Source organism: Gobio gobio (genome assembly GCF_949357685.1).
Source record: "Gobio gobio genome assembly, chromosome: 7".
NCBI lineage: Eukaryota > Metazoa > Chordata > Actinopteri > Cypriniformes > Gobionidae > Gobio > Gobio gobio.
The window spans coordinates 48,354,241-48,370,446 of NC_137103.1; the positions used below are offsets into that span (position 1 = coordinate 48,354,241).

Genomic DNA, 16,206 nt, shown 5'->3' on the forward strand with positions numbered 1-16,206 from the left:
CTGGATTCTCGGCACGGTTGTCTTATTGTGCTGAACCGTGCTGGTAGAATCAATGAAGTGACGTCGCCACTCAGGATTGGTCACTTGTCTGTTGCCTGGCTACCAGTTTCTCTTTAGCTGGCTAAGCGTGCTATTTGAGCAACGTAAACACAAATCAATCATAAAATTAAAAGAAATATCTGATTATCCTCCATAATGTGGTCGTTATTTACACCATCAGTAAACTGTTGTGTTATCAAGGCAACGGCTGACGCTTTTGTATGACATTCCAAAGTCTCACAGTAGAAAATGAAACCAGAACTGTACCAGCTGGCCTGGATCGGCACGGAATACAACGGTTACGCAATGAGAACAGTGGAAAAGCAGCTATAAATGTCTTTACTCTCAGTTTTGATCATTTTTTTTGCTGGATAAAAGTATTAATTTCCTTTACAAAACCTCACTGACTCAAAACATAAGATTTTCTTTCAAATTTAAACATTTTCTATATCTTTCAAAATGTATAGATTTCTAAATATATAAGATAATGAATTTTTTTTTAATAAGATTATATGGTCCATTAATGATGAGCATTATAAGGTAATGTTTATTGATGCCTTTGATGAAAGTAAATTATTGTTTTTATATTGAATGTCACTGGATTGGTGCCCCTGGTTCTGTCAAGGTTGAAAATCCAAACCCTAAAGATTTGTCCAATTTGTATTTTCTGCACCCTTGGTTTCCCCAGACTAAATTGCAATCTGTTCGTTGAAGTGCCCCAACCGGGCTAGCAACGACAACCTTGGCTTATCCAGTGGAGTGCGTTTTGGGTCTGTTTGAACGACAGAAGCCTGGGGCAGTGTTTGAAACTTGTTTGAAAACAGACACGCGTTATGCTTGCAATTCTGTTTTAACGTCTCAGTTCTCTTCATTTGCCCTGCAGGACAAAGACTCAAAAATAGCATTCCTTCAGAAGGCCATCGATGTGGTGATGCTAGTTAGTGGAGAGCCCTTGGCTGCCAAACCTGCACGGATCGTAGCCGGACACGAACCAGAGAAGACCAATGAGCTGCTGCAGGTCATTGCTAAGTGCTGTCTCAACAAGGTCAGTCCTCCGATTAAAGACCACTCAGCTACTGTACTTCTGTCCTGCCAGATTCGCTTAAAGCTATTTAACTAGTGAATGACTCCAGACTAATGATGTCCAAGCAGGGGGTAATTTATAGATGTATTCATTTTAATTGCACCCTTGAGCTTTTTTGAAGGTTAAGGAGTGATGGAACATTGCCAGGGGAACCCACTGATGCCTACAGGGCAAAGAGCAGGCGTGAACATTGCGCTGAATGAGAGCACTCCTGCTCTACAGCACACTGGGATATTTTATAGGTCACAAGAGAAAAAGACAATGAAAGTGTCACAGTGGTGATAGCCAGTTAAAACAGAGATTGCAGGGTTGACAGGTACTGGAAAATCAACAATCCTGCTCTGTCACTTTTATGTCTTTGAGATACACATTTGACCTCATGTTGCTCCTGGATGATTGTAGGTAACTTGAATGGAAACTTCAGGTGAAAGTGGTGATGTTGATAGGTAACCCAAAAATGAAAATTGTCATTAATTACTCGTTTCTTTTTTCTGTGGAACCCAAAAGAATGTATTTTGGGGAAAAATGTTGTTGGTGCACTTTTTCTATGTAATGACAAGGGGTTGTCAATCTTCAAGAGGGACAAAAAGTACCATAAACTGATCATAAAGTAGTCCATTATATTCCAAGCCTTCAGAAGACATATGATAGGTTTCTGTGAGGAACAGTCCGAAAGTTACTATTCGCTTTCCTTTCCTTCTGTCTAGCTTGTGCACATTCAACTGCTTTTATGGCATTGGCATCAACATGAAAAAAGAAGAAAATTAACCCTTAAATTTAAGGATTAAACTTCATTGTGTAACCTATCTCACATTCTTTGTGCTGTGGACATAAGTGATACCCAAATTGTGCAGTTTGTTGAGGAGAGCTGCTGTTGACTTTCAATTAGACAGTTTTTTCACCTAGTGGATAGGGCTGTACGATTAATCGAAAAATAACCGAAACCGACATTCAGAACCTCTAACCAACGTATTTTTCCCATGTCGGTTATTTCGGTTTTCACGTGACTCCGCCCCGTCAGTCACATCAAGTGCAGTTTGAAGGCACACAGAGAGATGCTCATATAGATGCTCAGAATCACTATAGTAACTGCATGTTTTACACAGTTTATACTGGTCAGTTAATTGATGTTCTTATAGCCTACGCGCTGACACACACGCACACAGATGGCGCACACAAGCCCCGAAGCTGCTTTCACTTTCGTGCTCATAAAATTTGTCAAGTAAATGCGTTTAAAGGCTTGCCAGTTTCAATATTTAAAGCGATTGTGCACTATTCAAAAACAACAATACGGAAAACTTATCCGTTCAGTGCTCAGCTTTTTTCAGTCAGACAGAGAGCCGAGTGTCGCGTCTCTGACAACACGCGCGCCCTGAAGGCGGACCTCTTTCACCTGCGTCCTCACAAAGCTTTGTCATTTGTATGTGGTTTAAGCCCTGCCAGTTTGAACATTAAAGCGAGTTTCTACCATCAGATGTGTATTATGTTGAACTAATGCCTGATATATTGTGACAAACGAACTCTCAGACAGAAGCTCGCACATCACGTGAAGATCGCGCGCAGAAACGCACTTTAAAGTGAAGTCATTAAAGTTAGAAACTCAACCGTTATAGGCATACATTTTAATACCTTTGAAGTAAGTACAAACCACAGCTTCATAATGAATAGAGACAGTAAGAGTAATTCACACACACAATCACACTCTCATTAATGCATTCAAATAAATGTAATATAGGTCTACTGTGTTAATTTATCTGTATCTGATGTACAACAGAAATCTGCCCCATAGACAATAACTGCTGAAAGTGAACCGTTTCCTTCAAGTATTTTAAAATCACAAAGAAATGCACTTTTTCATTAGAAAAAAAAAATTCCACCTTTTAATAGTAGAAAATATTTACAGTACAAACCTTATCAGTGAACTTACTCAACCTTATGAGGGCAAAAAAAAAGAGCAAAATAATCGTTCATTAATCGTAATCGAGGTCAAATGTTCAATTAATCGAGGTTTTTATTTTTGGTCAAATCGTTACAGCCCTACTGGTGGATAATAAAATTCAATTGGGCAAGAAAAAATAATCCCATAGACTTGCGACCTGAGGGCTCTTAGTACACTAAAATTACTAACATAAAACTGAAATAAAATATAAACTCAATCTAAATAATTATACCATATTACCATTATTTTATATATATATATTTATATATTTATAAGACAAAATGATTAAAACTTAAACTAAAATAAAATGAGAACTGAAAAAATTAAAATAAAAGCTAAATACAATAATGGTAAAATTATACAATGAGAAAATAATACTAAAATAATATTGATCACATTGATCACCCACAATACTAGTTTTGTTGTTTCTTTAAAAAATCTTTATTTGCCATTTAGTCGTCAAATTTATTTGTATAGCACTTTTCTATACATCGTTTCAAAGCAGCTTTACAGAAAATCTTTGTGTGCATGCATGTTAAACTGATGTTTGTATCCAAAATGGCTCATAGTCTATTTATTCCAGGGAGAATCCCCTTGGATGCAGTGATGATTGTTCATGAATTGGATCTTGCAGCCCAGATAATAAATAAACCATTATACTCCCCCTTCTGCTCAATTAGCCTAACTCTTGATGAACTAAACCCTGAATCCATTTTTTTTTTGGTCTAAGAGCATGCAGAGGGTTGCTTGTGTTCATTATGTTAATTTGTTGTTAAACAGAGTGTACTGTCCTTGTTCTAGCTCTCCAGTGACGAGGCTGTTAGGCGGGTGTTAGCAGGAGACAAGCTGGATCTGAAGGGGAAGCCCAGCACCTCCAGATCCCAGGACAAGGAGAACAGAGAGGGGAGGGAGCGCCACCGAGACCGAGAGGTGAGATCTGCTTGATGTGACCTTTTCAGCCAAACCAGAATTTTCTGTTGTCTTAAATCACTATTCATTCCTCAACTTGTCCCTCTTAGGCGTTTTTGTTATGTCCTTTTCTTTCACTTTTTGAATCGGTTATTTTTAGCACTAATGACTAGTTTATTATACATTACTTGCATACCTTGTTTTGTTTATTGTAATGTAAGTAAAAATTTTATGTATTTTCTGGTTCAGGAGAGGAAGGGCATTAAGGAGAGCAGCGGAAGCAGAGAGCAGAAAGTTCCAGATCAACCGAAAGATCATGAGAGCAAGAGGGACGACAAGGACCGCCGACAAGATGGCGAGAGGTCTGACAAGGGCCGCGAAAGAGACAGGACAAAAGACAGAGACAAGGACAAGGACAAGAGCCGGGATCGGGAGAAAGACAAGGCCAGAGAGAAGGAGCGTGAGCGAGAGAAAGAGAAGGAGAAGGACCGCAACAAAGACAAGGAGAGGGAGCGAGATAAAGAAAGGGATAAGAAAAGAGAACGGGAAACTCACAAAGACAAAGAACGAGACAAGGAGAGAGATCGCGAGCGCGAGAAACGAAGGGAGAGAGAAAAAGAGAAAGTACGACACAGAGAGACCGAGGAGAAGCTGAAGGACAGAGGCGATAGAAAGGTTTGCTCAACCGATTTTATGACTCTGTAGCTTTTTTACTCATCAGCCACAAGGGTAGACAAATTACAAATTTTCCAGCCTTTTTTGTCCAGTCCAGATTTCTAAAGTAGCTCTCTTGCTCTTAAAATACAGATTGTGAAAAGTTTTACATAAAGTGAAAAAATATTGAATGTTCTGTACTATTTCTAGACCTCAATGCAAATGTATGTGCTGCTACACTTGTGAATAAGTCTTTCTCAGCTTTTAATGCGCTATAACAACTTGACTTTTTCCATAGATCAAGGCAGCAGAGGAGATCAGCAAGTCAAAGCCTCAGCCAGAGGTTGCAAGTAAAACACATGTGGCCGAAGCAGAAGAGGTAAGTTTGCTCACAACCCTGTGCTTTACTCTGTTTACGCCCTTTACGTTTGTTCAAGGAATGGGTCATCAATGAGGCTTGTTGACGTAATGTTCCTCATGGTTCTTTATTCTTGTCTTTGTTCTTCGGAATTGGAGGCGGAGGGCGGTGAACTGGAGGTACGAGTCTTTTGTGATTTCAGTGCCTGCTTTGCTTGGCTGTGGAATAATAGGTGTTTTGCATATTTAGCATTGCACAAGGGCAGTCTTGATGGTAGAGCTTGTCTTATCAGGCCCTGACAAGTAGCATTAGATAAATGGCTCTGCCCGAGTTGAGACAATAGGTAAGAATTTTCTCTGGTCCCGAGGCAAAAGTTTGAGGTTTGTAAGATTTTTAAAATGTTTTTAAAAGATGTCACTCATACAAACAGTAATATTGTAAAATATCAGTACATTTTAAAACGGATTTTTTTTAATGTAATTTATTCCTGTGATGTCAAAGCTGAATTTTCTTCAGTGTCACATGATCCTTCAGAAATTTCTTATTATTATTTATGTCACAACTTAAAACAGTTGTGCTCCTTAATATTTTTATGGAATATATTTTCTTTGTAACTGGGTAAAAATTACTGATCAATTTAATGCATTCTTGTAGAATAAAGGTATTAATTTTGTTTGAAAAAAATCTTACTGACCCGGACCCTGACTGGACCCCGGACCCTGACCGGACACAGGCATAAGTTCACAAACTTCTAGACTCTCCTGCTTTTTATGTATAATGGACCAAAGTTATTTAGTAATTAAATCAATAAAGCTTTCAATAGAAGTGTTTGAACAGATTTTTTTTTTCAGTAAATTTGTATTTTACACACATACATTCATGGAATGCATCACATGCTTGTAGTATACTGCATTTTTGAGAATGTCTTACATGGGGCTTTTTGTGCACAGGCGACAGAAAACATGCACTCTCGTTGTCAAATCAAATGGTTCGGCTATATTTTAGCAGTCAGTCTTAAGTCAGATGAATATCTTTGGCCGCTGAGTCGTTTCTCACAGTTTTTTAGGTCTGTTTTTAAAGGGATAGTTCACCCAAAAATGAAAATTTGCTGTTAATTTACTCCCCCTAAGGCGATTCAAGCTGAAAACTAAAGTATCAAGTCAATGGCTACCGTCACTTTGAGAGTCAAAAAAACATTACAGCAAAAACAAAACTAATACCCGTGGCTCCTGGTGATACATTGATGTCTTATGAATCAAAACAATCGGTTTGTGCAAGAAACTGAACATTTATTTACAGCATTATTACCACAGCCTCTGCAAACAGTCCTGAGCATGTTCATGGTAGTCTGGAGAGTGAGCTTCCTCTCACATTATGACGCTGTGTTTGTGTACAGCAGAGAGGAAGGGCCTGGATCCGCATTTTTCACAGATTCTGAACACTTGAGTTCCCACTCATAAGTCATCATGCGATAGGAAGCTCGGGCTTGCATTATATGAATCACCAACGACCACAGTTTCAGCTAAAAAAATATTTTCTGTTCTATTAAATAAGAAAACTCTCTTTGTCGAAGGCCTGAGGGATGAGTAAATTAACAGCACATTTTCATTTTGGAGTGAACTATCCCTTTAAGGGTTTATTTAGATCCGTAATCCTACGTGCTTTGTTTAGCAAGTACCCTTTGATACACCCAGATTGACTGGTATTGTAGCTTCATGCATTGTCTGGCTAAATAGTTTTGTGGGACATGTTGCTCCACGTCCATGTGTCTTTGCAGCTTCTGTGGCTTCTCATTGGGAGTAGTGAGCTTTTTTGCTTTGGCTAGTGTTGCAGCTGTTTAAAGCAAGTGTACTAAAAACGTAAATGTGAAAGTCTTAAGGATCTCTGTTGCGTTTTTACATTCAGCCTACAGATTTCTCTGAAATCCAGGTAATTTCTGTTTGTCCCAAGTGAATCTGTTTCCTCCTATGATAATGTTTCATGTCAAAGTGTTTGTAATGAAAAGAAGGCTCAGGTGATCTTGAATGATATCAGAACTCCTAGTTATAATACATGTAAGTAAATGTCTTTCCTCATTCCTTTCAGGCTGAGAGTCCTTCCCGGATCCCAAGGCCCTCATCGGCTAAAGGACAGAGGCGGTGGCCCAAAACAAAAGGTCAAGGTACTAAACATGTCTTCCTTAACAGACCCTATTAATTATTGATGTACAGTGCATTAATGTGTTGATGCATTTCCAACTAAATCTGTTTAGTTGTTTCGAGACTGAACGCACAAAATAAAAATTTTACAAACCCAGTCTAAACAAACTGATTAATGTAGGATTATTAAAACTGTAAAACAGTTTTTAACACCATGATGAACATCACAGCAGCACATCAGATGTTGTTTTAACATGAATTGTGTATCTCTGTTTCAGAGGAGACTGACAGCGAAGGAGGTGAGTGTTGTTTTATTTCATGAATACCTGTTACCAGGGTACCAACCATACCTGTACCAACCCAATAATTAAAATAAGTTTCATTTATATTGCAATTCGCTTTACAATCAACAACTGAAAATACATAAAAAAACAGGACAAATACAAGAAACTATACAGTATACTAGTGTTGTAGTCAAGACCACCTAATCCGAGACCAAGACCAATGTGTGTTGAGACCAAGACAAGACCAAGACTTTGAGGGGTTGAGACCAAGACAAGACCATGGCAGGACGAGACCGAGTCGAGACCAGCACTCCTTAAATTCATAAAGATCCACATTACCGCCTGAGAAATTACTTGCATTTACATTTACATTTAGTCATATAGCAGATGCTTTTATCCAAAGCGACTTACAAATGAGAGCAATAGAAGCAACTAAAACAGTCAAGGGCAACAATATGCAAGTGCTGTAACACGTCTCAGTTAATCTAGCACAGAACACAAAGGACAGAACTTTAAAAAAATATATATAAATAGACAAACAGAAATTGAATAGAATGATAAGTGCTATTCTTGATTGGTCAGGTGCTGCTGGAAAAGGTGTGTCTTTTAGATGTTTTTTGAAAATGGCTACAGACTCGGCTGCCCGAATTGAGATAGGCAGGTCATTCCACCAGGTGGGAACGGTCCAGGAAAAGGTCCTTGAGAGTCATTTCATGCCTCTATGGGATGGCACCACAAGGCGTCGTTCACTTGCAGAACGTAAGCTTTTGGAGGGTGTGTAAGTCTGAAGTCTGTAAGTACTTATTTTTAATCAATAAATATCAGTAGAATAAGACACTATATAGACCTGTTACCAATCAAATGAAATTACCCAATAAATAAATCAGAAAATGCTCTGGCAATTTATTAATATCCCAGCAGTTGTGGTCTTGACTGGTCTTGAAACAAAATCCAGAGTCCTTGTAGTCTGAGACCAAGACAAGACAGAGTACAAATGTGGTCGAGACCGAGACAAGACCAAGACCGTAAAAAAATGGTCTTAAGACCGGTCTCAAATACTACAACACTACAGTATACACATCAAACACCACGGATGATCATGGAATCTGACTCAAATGCATAGTTCGGAGTGAAAAATATACAAATATCTGACCCAACAGTCCAAACAGAATGAGCAGTAGAGTTCAAATGAAGTAACCAAGCAACCTGCGTCGAAACTGCATCTTGAATGTCCAAACGGGATGACTATAGGAACCACGGCAAAGATGCAGGTTCTCCGTTTGCAGCAATGACACTGCAAACAGCATCAGGTAGGCAGGCCGGTGGATTCAGATAGGCCGGATGAGACACCACAGCAAGCAGCAAAGCGGAGCACATCGCAATCACAAAATCATAATCATTAGGTTGTGGTCCATTTTATAACTGTGAAGCATGGAGAAACATACATTTTAAACAAGACGAAACCAAAACAAACATACAGCCCCGGCAGCCAAGCTTGCACAGTGTACTCTCACCGGAAGTCCAAAAAAACAACAACATTTATTTGTACAGCACTTTTCACTATACATCTTGTTTCAAAGCAGCTTTACAGAAAATGCATGTGTCTATAAACATTCAGAGTGATCTGTTATCAGAGGTGACTGTGTGCAAGTAATGTGTTTCAGAAATCTACATATACAAATCATGCAGTTAGCTAATTTAATGGCCGGTGACTTGCGCAAGGGCTGGCCAGCAAACTATTTAACAGATTTATCAAACAGTTTTAATCGTTTTTTTCCTGATAAAATTGGTGTTGCAATTTATAATGTATGTGTGTGTCTCTTTTATTTTTTTTCAAAGAACTCCTGGTTCGCTATGTGTGTAGGGCTACATGATTTAACCCAAACATCATATTTTGTCATACTCATCATACTTTTTGTCATATATAAAATTTGTCCCAGGCTACATTCACTGTTTTTATGGACTATATCCATTTTATATTATTATTATTATATTACAAATTTGGGAAGATGGCTGCTGCATGTTCCGTTTTGAAATGCACATTATAAGCTACTCAAACGCAGCGTTTACTGCAAACTGAGCTGCTCCGAAGTATATAGTCATAGAAGAAAAAAATACAGCTAAATACTCATTAATTCAAATTCAGAATCCCCTTGACTTAATAAATTAATTTAGACCCTTTCTGTAAACCTCCAAAACATTTTTTTCTTCCAGAAGGAGACATCCCTTCAGCAGAGAAACCAGTCCTCATTGAGAATGGAGAAGCAACGGATTCTGTGCTACCTCAAACAACACACAGGTTCTTTTCTTTCTTTTTTTCTTTCTGTGCTAATGATCCCATAAGTGTGTTGATTTAAAAAATAATAAATGGCTAAATTTCCGTCCAGTGATAACAAAGTAACCCAGTGTGATAATGTGCTGAGGGGATTGTGGGTGAATGGAGTGTATCATGTATGTTCCCATGAGAGATTGTCTGGCAGTGGAAGTCACTGATGCAAATCCCCTGCTTTCACATCACTGTACCGCAAGACCAAACCACAAGATAGATATCACTCTCATCCAGATCATTACTCTTGTTCTCAGGACTATTTCTGTAAGCATTTAGCCATATAGGAACTTGACGTTACTTAAACTCCCCACGCATAAAGTCACACGCACACATTACAAAAGCGCTTGTGTATTTAATGTGAGCATATTTGTTCTTCTTTTGTTTGCAATGTTTATGTGAGTAGAAGATTACCACGGCCCAGCAGCGCTCGACCGGCAGCCCCCCGCGTCAAGCGACAGGAGAGCTACGCTGATGTGACCCCAGCAGAGAGGTGAGAGATCTCGCTCATCAGGCTCTCAGTTTCCCACTTTATATTAAAGAAGTAAGCCACAAGCGGGCTGCGTTAGTGATTTTTCCACAGGTAGGGGGTTTCTGAGTTTGTCTTACAATTCTGAGAAAAAAAGTAGGAGTTTACTGAAAAAGTTAGAATTGAGTCTTGAGACTTTTTCTCAGAATATAAACTTTTGCGAGATATAAACTGTGTGAGATATTTTGTGGCGGAAGCTTCCAGTCTTCAGTGTCACATGATCCTTCAGAAATTATTCTAATATGCTGATCTGGGGTCCGTTCTTCGTACGTCGCTTAATACATCAGAGATGATTTGACTGATCTTTTAACCGTGATAACTGATCTCTGGCTAATTTGGTTCTTCAAATGAATTTGCAGATTGGATTAAAATATCTGAATTAAATTGTCTAAGATTACTGCGTGTTCCTGTGTTCCCTGAAGTGGGCAGATGTATCGATACTCGAAACAACAATCAGTAATGCAGCGATTGGTTGGCGTCAAGTTAAAAAGCCACCTGGCAAAAAACTTGACAAATTCTGTATTTTTTTTTTTTATATTCTGTCTTGTTAATAAATAAAAATAAAAAAAACACAATGAATTTCTGGACCTTTATAAGGAAACAGCCAAGCGACCAAAACAACATAAAAGTTATAATACATATATGAAATGTCCATGATTCCATTTCCCATTGATTTATATTCACGATTTTATAGCATTTGTACACCCTTTACATTTTTATTTCAATGTTGTAAATGGCAATTCCTTTTAATTTTTAATTCAATCAGCAGATTTGAAGCATATTTGTTACGTGACAGCATTAATTTAAGTTTCTTTAGGGTCAAGATCAAGTTCTCTGCATCTCTTGCGTTGCATCAAGCCATGTCCGTCACCACTGAAATTAATGCATGGCTCAGATTAACTGTACAATGTGTGTAAGACTCAAAGATCAAAAATAGATCTCTCAATCAAGTGGTTGTGTCCATAGTATTATACTACACAACATTATCATATTATTTTCAAATACACTTTTATATTATTATTATTGTTGTTATTATTTAAAGGTATTATTGCCCCTGGTTCAGTAAGGAACTCTTGTAATAAAGTAGCAGTGATTGGGACAAACTTTAAGTATCAACGGCGCTTAAGAAGATGCAAGCTAATCCTGTTTACATGAAATAAGCTGCTCCCGAGCAAGTTTAAGCTTCCGGACCTGTTGCTATGACTTCAAGTTCAGGATGAGCTTCGAAGAACCAAACAATCCAAGATCATGCCAAACCGTCAACAATCAAATCCTGCTAACTGAGTTAGTGAGGTGCGAAGAACGGACCCTCTGTGCTCAAGAAATGTTTCTTATTATTGTCAAGGTTGAAAACAGTTGTACTGTTAATATTTTTGTTCTTTGATTAACAAAGTTTAAAAGTAAATATTTTGTTGCAATGTAAATGTGTTTACTTTCACTTTGCTGCATCCTTGCTAAATAAAATGATTAATTGCTTTCACACACACACAAAAAAAGTCTTACTGACCCCCAAACGTTTGAACTCCTCAAGTTGAATTTAAGCATGACTGGATTGTCTTAGGCTGGGCAGTGGCAAGACCCCCGCAACGGTCATTTTGGATGACAAGAAGCTCTCTGAAGATGAGGATGATGAAGATGGGCATTTTGTGGTTGAGGCAGTTCCGCCTCCCCCTGACATACCGGAAATGGAGGTAGTGTAGGCGCTCTATAGGCATGCAGTATTTAGGTAAAAAATCTGCTTGATTCAGACTAAATTGACTTTTTTTATTACAGCGTAATTCACTTGAACTGCAAGGGGATGACAAACATGGTGAGTAATGTCCAATAATAATAACAGCCTGAAATAAAAATTCAAAAATGATGACAGTTGTGAATTAACCATTTAAAGACACACTTGAGGAGGGGGAATAAATAAAAATCCTAAAATATTGAATTGTTTTCATTTGTTCATAGGTGGGCTTGTGAAAAAAATCCTGGAGACAAAAAAAGACTATGAATCATCTCCATCCACAAAGTCAAAAGAACAGGTATGACATTGTTTTAAGCTCCTTGTTGTTCCCATTAATTCCACTAGGTGGCGGTGCTATTCCATCTCACACGGCCCATGATTTATTTTATTTTTGACAACAAAATTCCAGTAACATGAGTAAATGCATTTCAAAATCTCTTCATCAAGGGAATAAGCATTTTTGTGCTGTGAACAATACCTCAGGGATGTGTCTGTCTCTCTCTTTTTATTTCCAAAGCCTGACCCAGTGCACCATCAGTTTACTAAAGAAAGCAACTTTGCAAATGGAGTGGAGAAATGTAATTGCAGTCCCTCGGAGCCATTGAAGTGTTATTCTGTTCAGCTGAGCTTAAATAATTAGGGTAAAATAAGCATGATGGCTCCGTACATGCTGTTTAGATATTTTTGTGGTTAACATGGTTAACAATTGTGGCCTGTTTGTTTGTGAGTTTTGTTGGTTTTGGTTTACTGAATTACAAATTGAAAACCAGACTGTGCTGGTGACTTTTTATAAGCTTGTTTGTGAATTGTTTTAGGTCTGAATTGTTTTATGTTAAAACGTTTTGGGGATTTTATCTGGAGTGTCTTTTGGCCCAAAACCATATTAGGATTCATCATTGGAATATTTCACAGACAGCAACTCTTCAGTCACAGAGTTTCAGTGGGGTTCAGGCTATGTAGTTTTCTGTTCTAGCTAGCGGTGGGCGATATGGCAAAAATATCACATCACGATTCTCTTTCATGTTGGATTTTAATACTATTTTGTAAGTCGCTGAGCAGTGCAGCCAGCATGTTTTGTCTTGCATTTACATTTATGCATTTGGCAAACGCTTTTATCCAAAGCGACTTGCATTGAATTCAAGGTACACATTTTACATTTTGTCAGTTCTTGCTTTTCCTGGGAATTGAACCCATGACCTTGGTGTTGTTGCTAGCGCCATGCTCTACTGTTTGAGCTACAGGAAAGCCTACAACAAGGTAACAAAAGAAGAAAGAATGAAACACCATTTAGGCCAAAGTAAGGAGCGCAGCAGTACAAGCAGAATGTGGCGGTTGGTCAGTTTTGTATTTGTCCTGTCCCTCCACTGTGATTGGACGGCTGGGTAAAAAGTGACAGTGATGAGCGCAGTGTTTTATCCAAAGCTGAACATTCTTCAGCTCGTGGCAACCAATAAAAAATGGCAGACACTCAGCGCCGCGTCACTAGGGTTGGGTACCGTTCACATTTTAACAGGTACCGATACCCAATGATACCTTTTTCCGGTACTTTAGGGATGTTTATATCAATAACCGTAAAGAAACTAAGTCATTTATAGAAGTGTTATTGACATTATGCCAGAGCTGCCCTGGGCGCTGTCTGCCATTGTCTGTGATGTTTGTATACTGTAATATTTACTAGTAAATTGTAGGCTACTAGGTACTTAATTTAATTCATCAACACAACTTTTATTTAAAAAATTGTTTTTTTTAAATACATTTCTTTGAAAAGATTTCCCACAAATTATGTGTTTGTGTATTTTCCGGTAATCAAATGAAGACATAAGACATTCATTTTATTTATCTTTTAATTTAATTAAACTTTTTTTGTCAAACAAAGTGCTGCACAACTGAGCTTTATACGGTTAAAATTGAAACATGAAGAAAATGTTTTGATCATTTATTATTATTACAGTAGTGTTAGTATTATCATTACATTGAGACGTATCTAAATTCTACTGTACAACAGTGATGTATTTGTCAAGTGAAACCGAACTTTTATTTTGACGGGTTGCTGTGAAGACCTTTTGAGTTCTGTGTGTTTATGATATGATGGTAGTTTTTCTCAATTGAAATGGTAAAATGCTCATAAAAGTGACTCTCAGTGGCTCTGGAGAGACACTCAGGACATGCAGTATTCGTATTTAAATAGTCTTTTTGCTATTTAATATTCACAATAATAGTCTATCACTAGATGCGTTCTCAGGTACCGAAATTTAGTACAGATTGATTTAATTTGAATCGGTACTCGGTAGTACCTATGTAATTCGGTCGGTGCCCTTAAAAGAACCGAGTTCGATACCTAACTCTACTCGTCATGCTCATGGCATTCTAAAAATGCGGCGCTCCCATTGAAAGTAATTTAAGAAAATATGCCAGCCGTGTGAAAAAATGCTTTGGTGGACACACGGCCTAAGGGTGGGCGATACGAACATCTTATTATTATTTTATCTTTGTTATTAAAATAAGAACAAAGGTGCAAATTACAAGTAATATAACAAAAACAATAAAATTAATTAGTGCATTAATATTTTCTGCTACAGTAGGTGTATTTACTGTAACAGTAGCATTCAAGTCGAAAATTAAATGAACAAATGTAAAAATAAAACACTATATAGACTGTATTAATTAAATATACACTGGTTCTTAAAGCTACTGAAGTTATTCAGTCACGAGCAGTGAGTGATTTTTCTCTTTTGTATTTTGTTTGATTAATATTAATGACACAGACAGCAGCAGGTTTATTAGAGTACTGTCACTTTAAGACCAAATGCATGGATCTAATAAACTACTGACCTTCTGACTGATCCAAACTGTTTACATTCACTTAAGATTATGTAAACCTTGTGTGTATTTGACAGTTTAAGCGCAATAAGATGGAAAAGAGAACTTAGTTTCTATATTCACATGCTGTGTGACAGGCTTTTAGTGTGCGTGCACTTCCCACCTTGGTCACATGCTCTGACATAAGCGTGCTCAGAAAAGCTTATGTCAGAACAGCGTGCAAATAAAACCTTTTAACTGGGAAGGCTTTAAAACGCATTCAAATAATACATTTTCATGATGGCAAAGAACTGCAGTGTCACGTGTGCATAACCCTACCACTGTACAGCTAAACGTGAGATGAAAATGTACGTCGTGTTGTACAGTATTTTGGGATGGCCAAAGAACTGCAACTGATGCACTAAATGTGCACTGTAGCATGGTACTATGATCTCACTTCAAAGGCAGATCGTGGAGGCATTTTAATCGTTCACAATCTAAAATCGTGATATTGCACAACCCTTCTTTGGGAGGTTTGTGAGCCAGGGAAGATGGGAACAATGTAATTTGAGTGTTGAAGCCATCCTGTCCGTGCCCTGGTGGAAAGGGTGGTCTTTACTGGGTGGTCCACACTAGCCGGAATGTATGCTCCGGTCTATCTGTCCGTCACTGGCTGTAGGCCTGATGGATGCAGCGTTTGGTGGTGGCCTTCATGCAGAACCCTCACCCCTTCACCCTGACTTCCCACCTTAGTCACATGCTCAAAGTGTGAGTTGGCAGTAAAGACAAATAGAGATGTTGGGAATTGTAAGGACTTTTGGCTCTGTCACGGATTTCATATAACGATTCTGGTTCTTTAATGATTCCTTGAATGATTAGTCATTTTGAGGATGAAAGAATACAAACTTTATTTCATACTTTTGCTAGAACATAATTAGCTATAATAAAACGTTTTCTTATTTCCAAGGCTGCATTTATTTAATGAAAAAAAGAAAAAGGTTTTATTTGAATATATTTAGAAATGTATTCCTGTGATCAAAGCTACATTTTCTGCAGCATTACTCCAGTCTTAAGTGTCACATGATCCTTCAGAAATCATTCTATGATGATTTGCTGCTCAAGAAACATGTATTATCATTATTATCACTGTTGAAAACAGCTGTTTAGGATTCTTTGATGAACAGAAAGTTCAAAAGAACAGCATTTATCTGAAATAGAAAGATTTTGTAACATTATACACTACCGTTCAAAAGTTTGGGGTCAGTACAGTTTTAGGAAATACATTTAAAGAAATTAATACATTCATTCAGCAAGGATGCATTAAATTCATCAAAAGTGACAGTAAAGACATTTATAATGTCACAAAAGATTCTATTTCTTTTGAACTTTCTATTCATCAAAGAATCCTGAGAAGTGTT

General features: G+C 37.8%; 1 protein-coding gene across 4 annotated transcripts in view; it reads left to right on the forward strand.

Moving 5' to 3' along the window:
- Window positions 1-16,206, forward strand: part of traf3ip1 (TNF receptor-associated factor 3 interacting protein 1) — a 40,537-nt gene that overhangs the window by 13,275 nt on the left and 11,056 nt on the right. Inside the window, exons 3-15 of one of the 4 annotated variants that reach the window (XM_079822513.1) lie at window positions 923-1,084; window positions 3,864-3,992; window positions 4,221-4,646; window positions 4,924-5,004; window positions 5,142-5,162; window positions 6,889-6,912; window positions 7,069-7,144; window positions 7,400-7,420; window positions 9,620-9,704; window positions 10,138-10,224; window positions 11,822-11,951; window positions 12,034-12,070; window positions 12,214-12,287. In XM_079822513.1, coding sequence (XP_079678639.1) covers window positions 923-1,084; window positions 3,864-3,992; window positions 4,221-4,646; window positions 4,924-5,004; window positions 5,142-5,162; window positions 6,889-6,912; window positions 7,069-7,144; window positions 7,400-7,420; window positions 9,620-9,704; window positions 10,138-10,224; window positions 11,822-11,951; window positions 12,034-12,070; window positions 12,214-12,287 — 1,353 coding nt within the window. The remainder of the gene's footprint in view (window positions 1-922; window positions 1,085-3,863; window positions 3,993-4,220; window positions 4,647-4,923; window positions 5,005-5,141; window positions 5,163-6,888; window positions 6,913-7,068; window positions 7,145-7,399; window positions 7,421-9,619; window positions 9,705-10,137; window positions 10,225-11,821; window positions 11,952-12,033; window positions 12,071-12,213; window positions 12,288-16,206) is intronic. The other 3 variants (XM_079822514.1, XM_079822515.1, XM_079822516.1) reach the window with 3 other exon arrangements.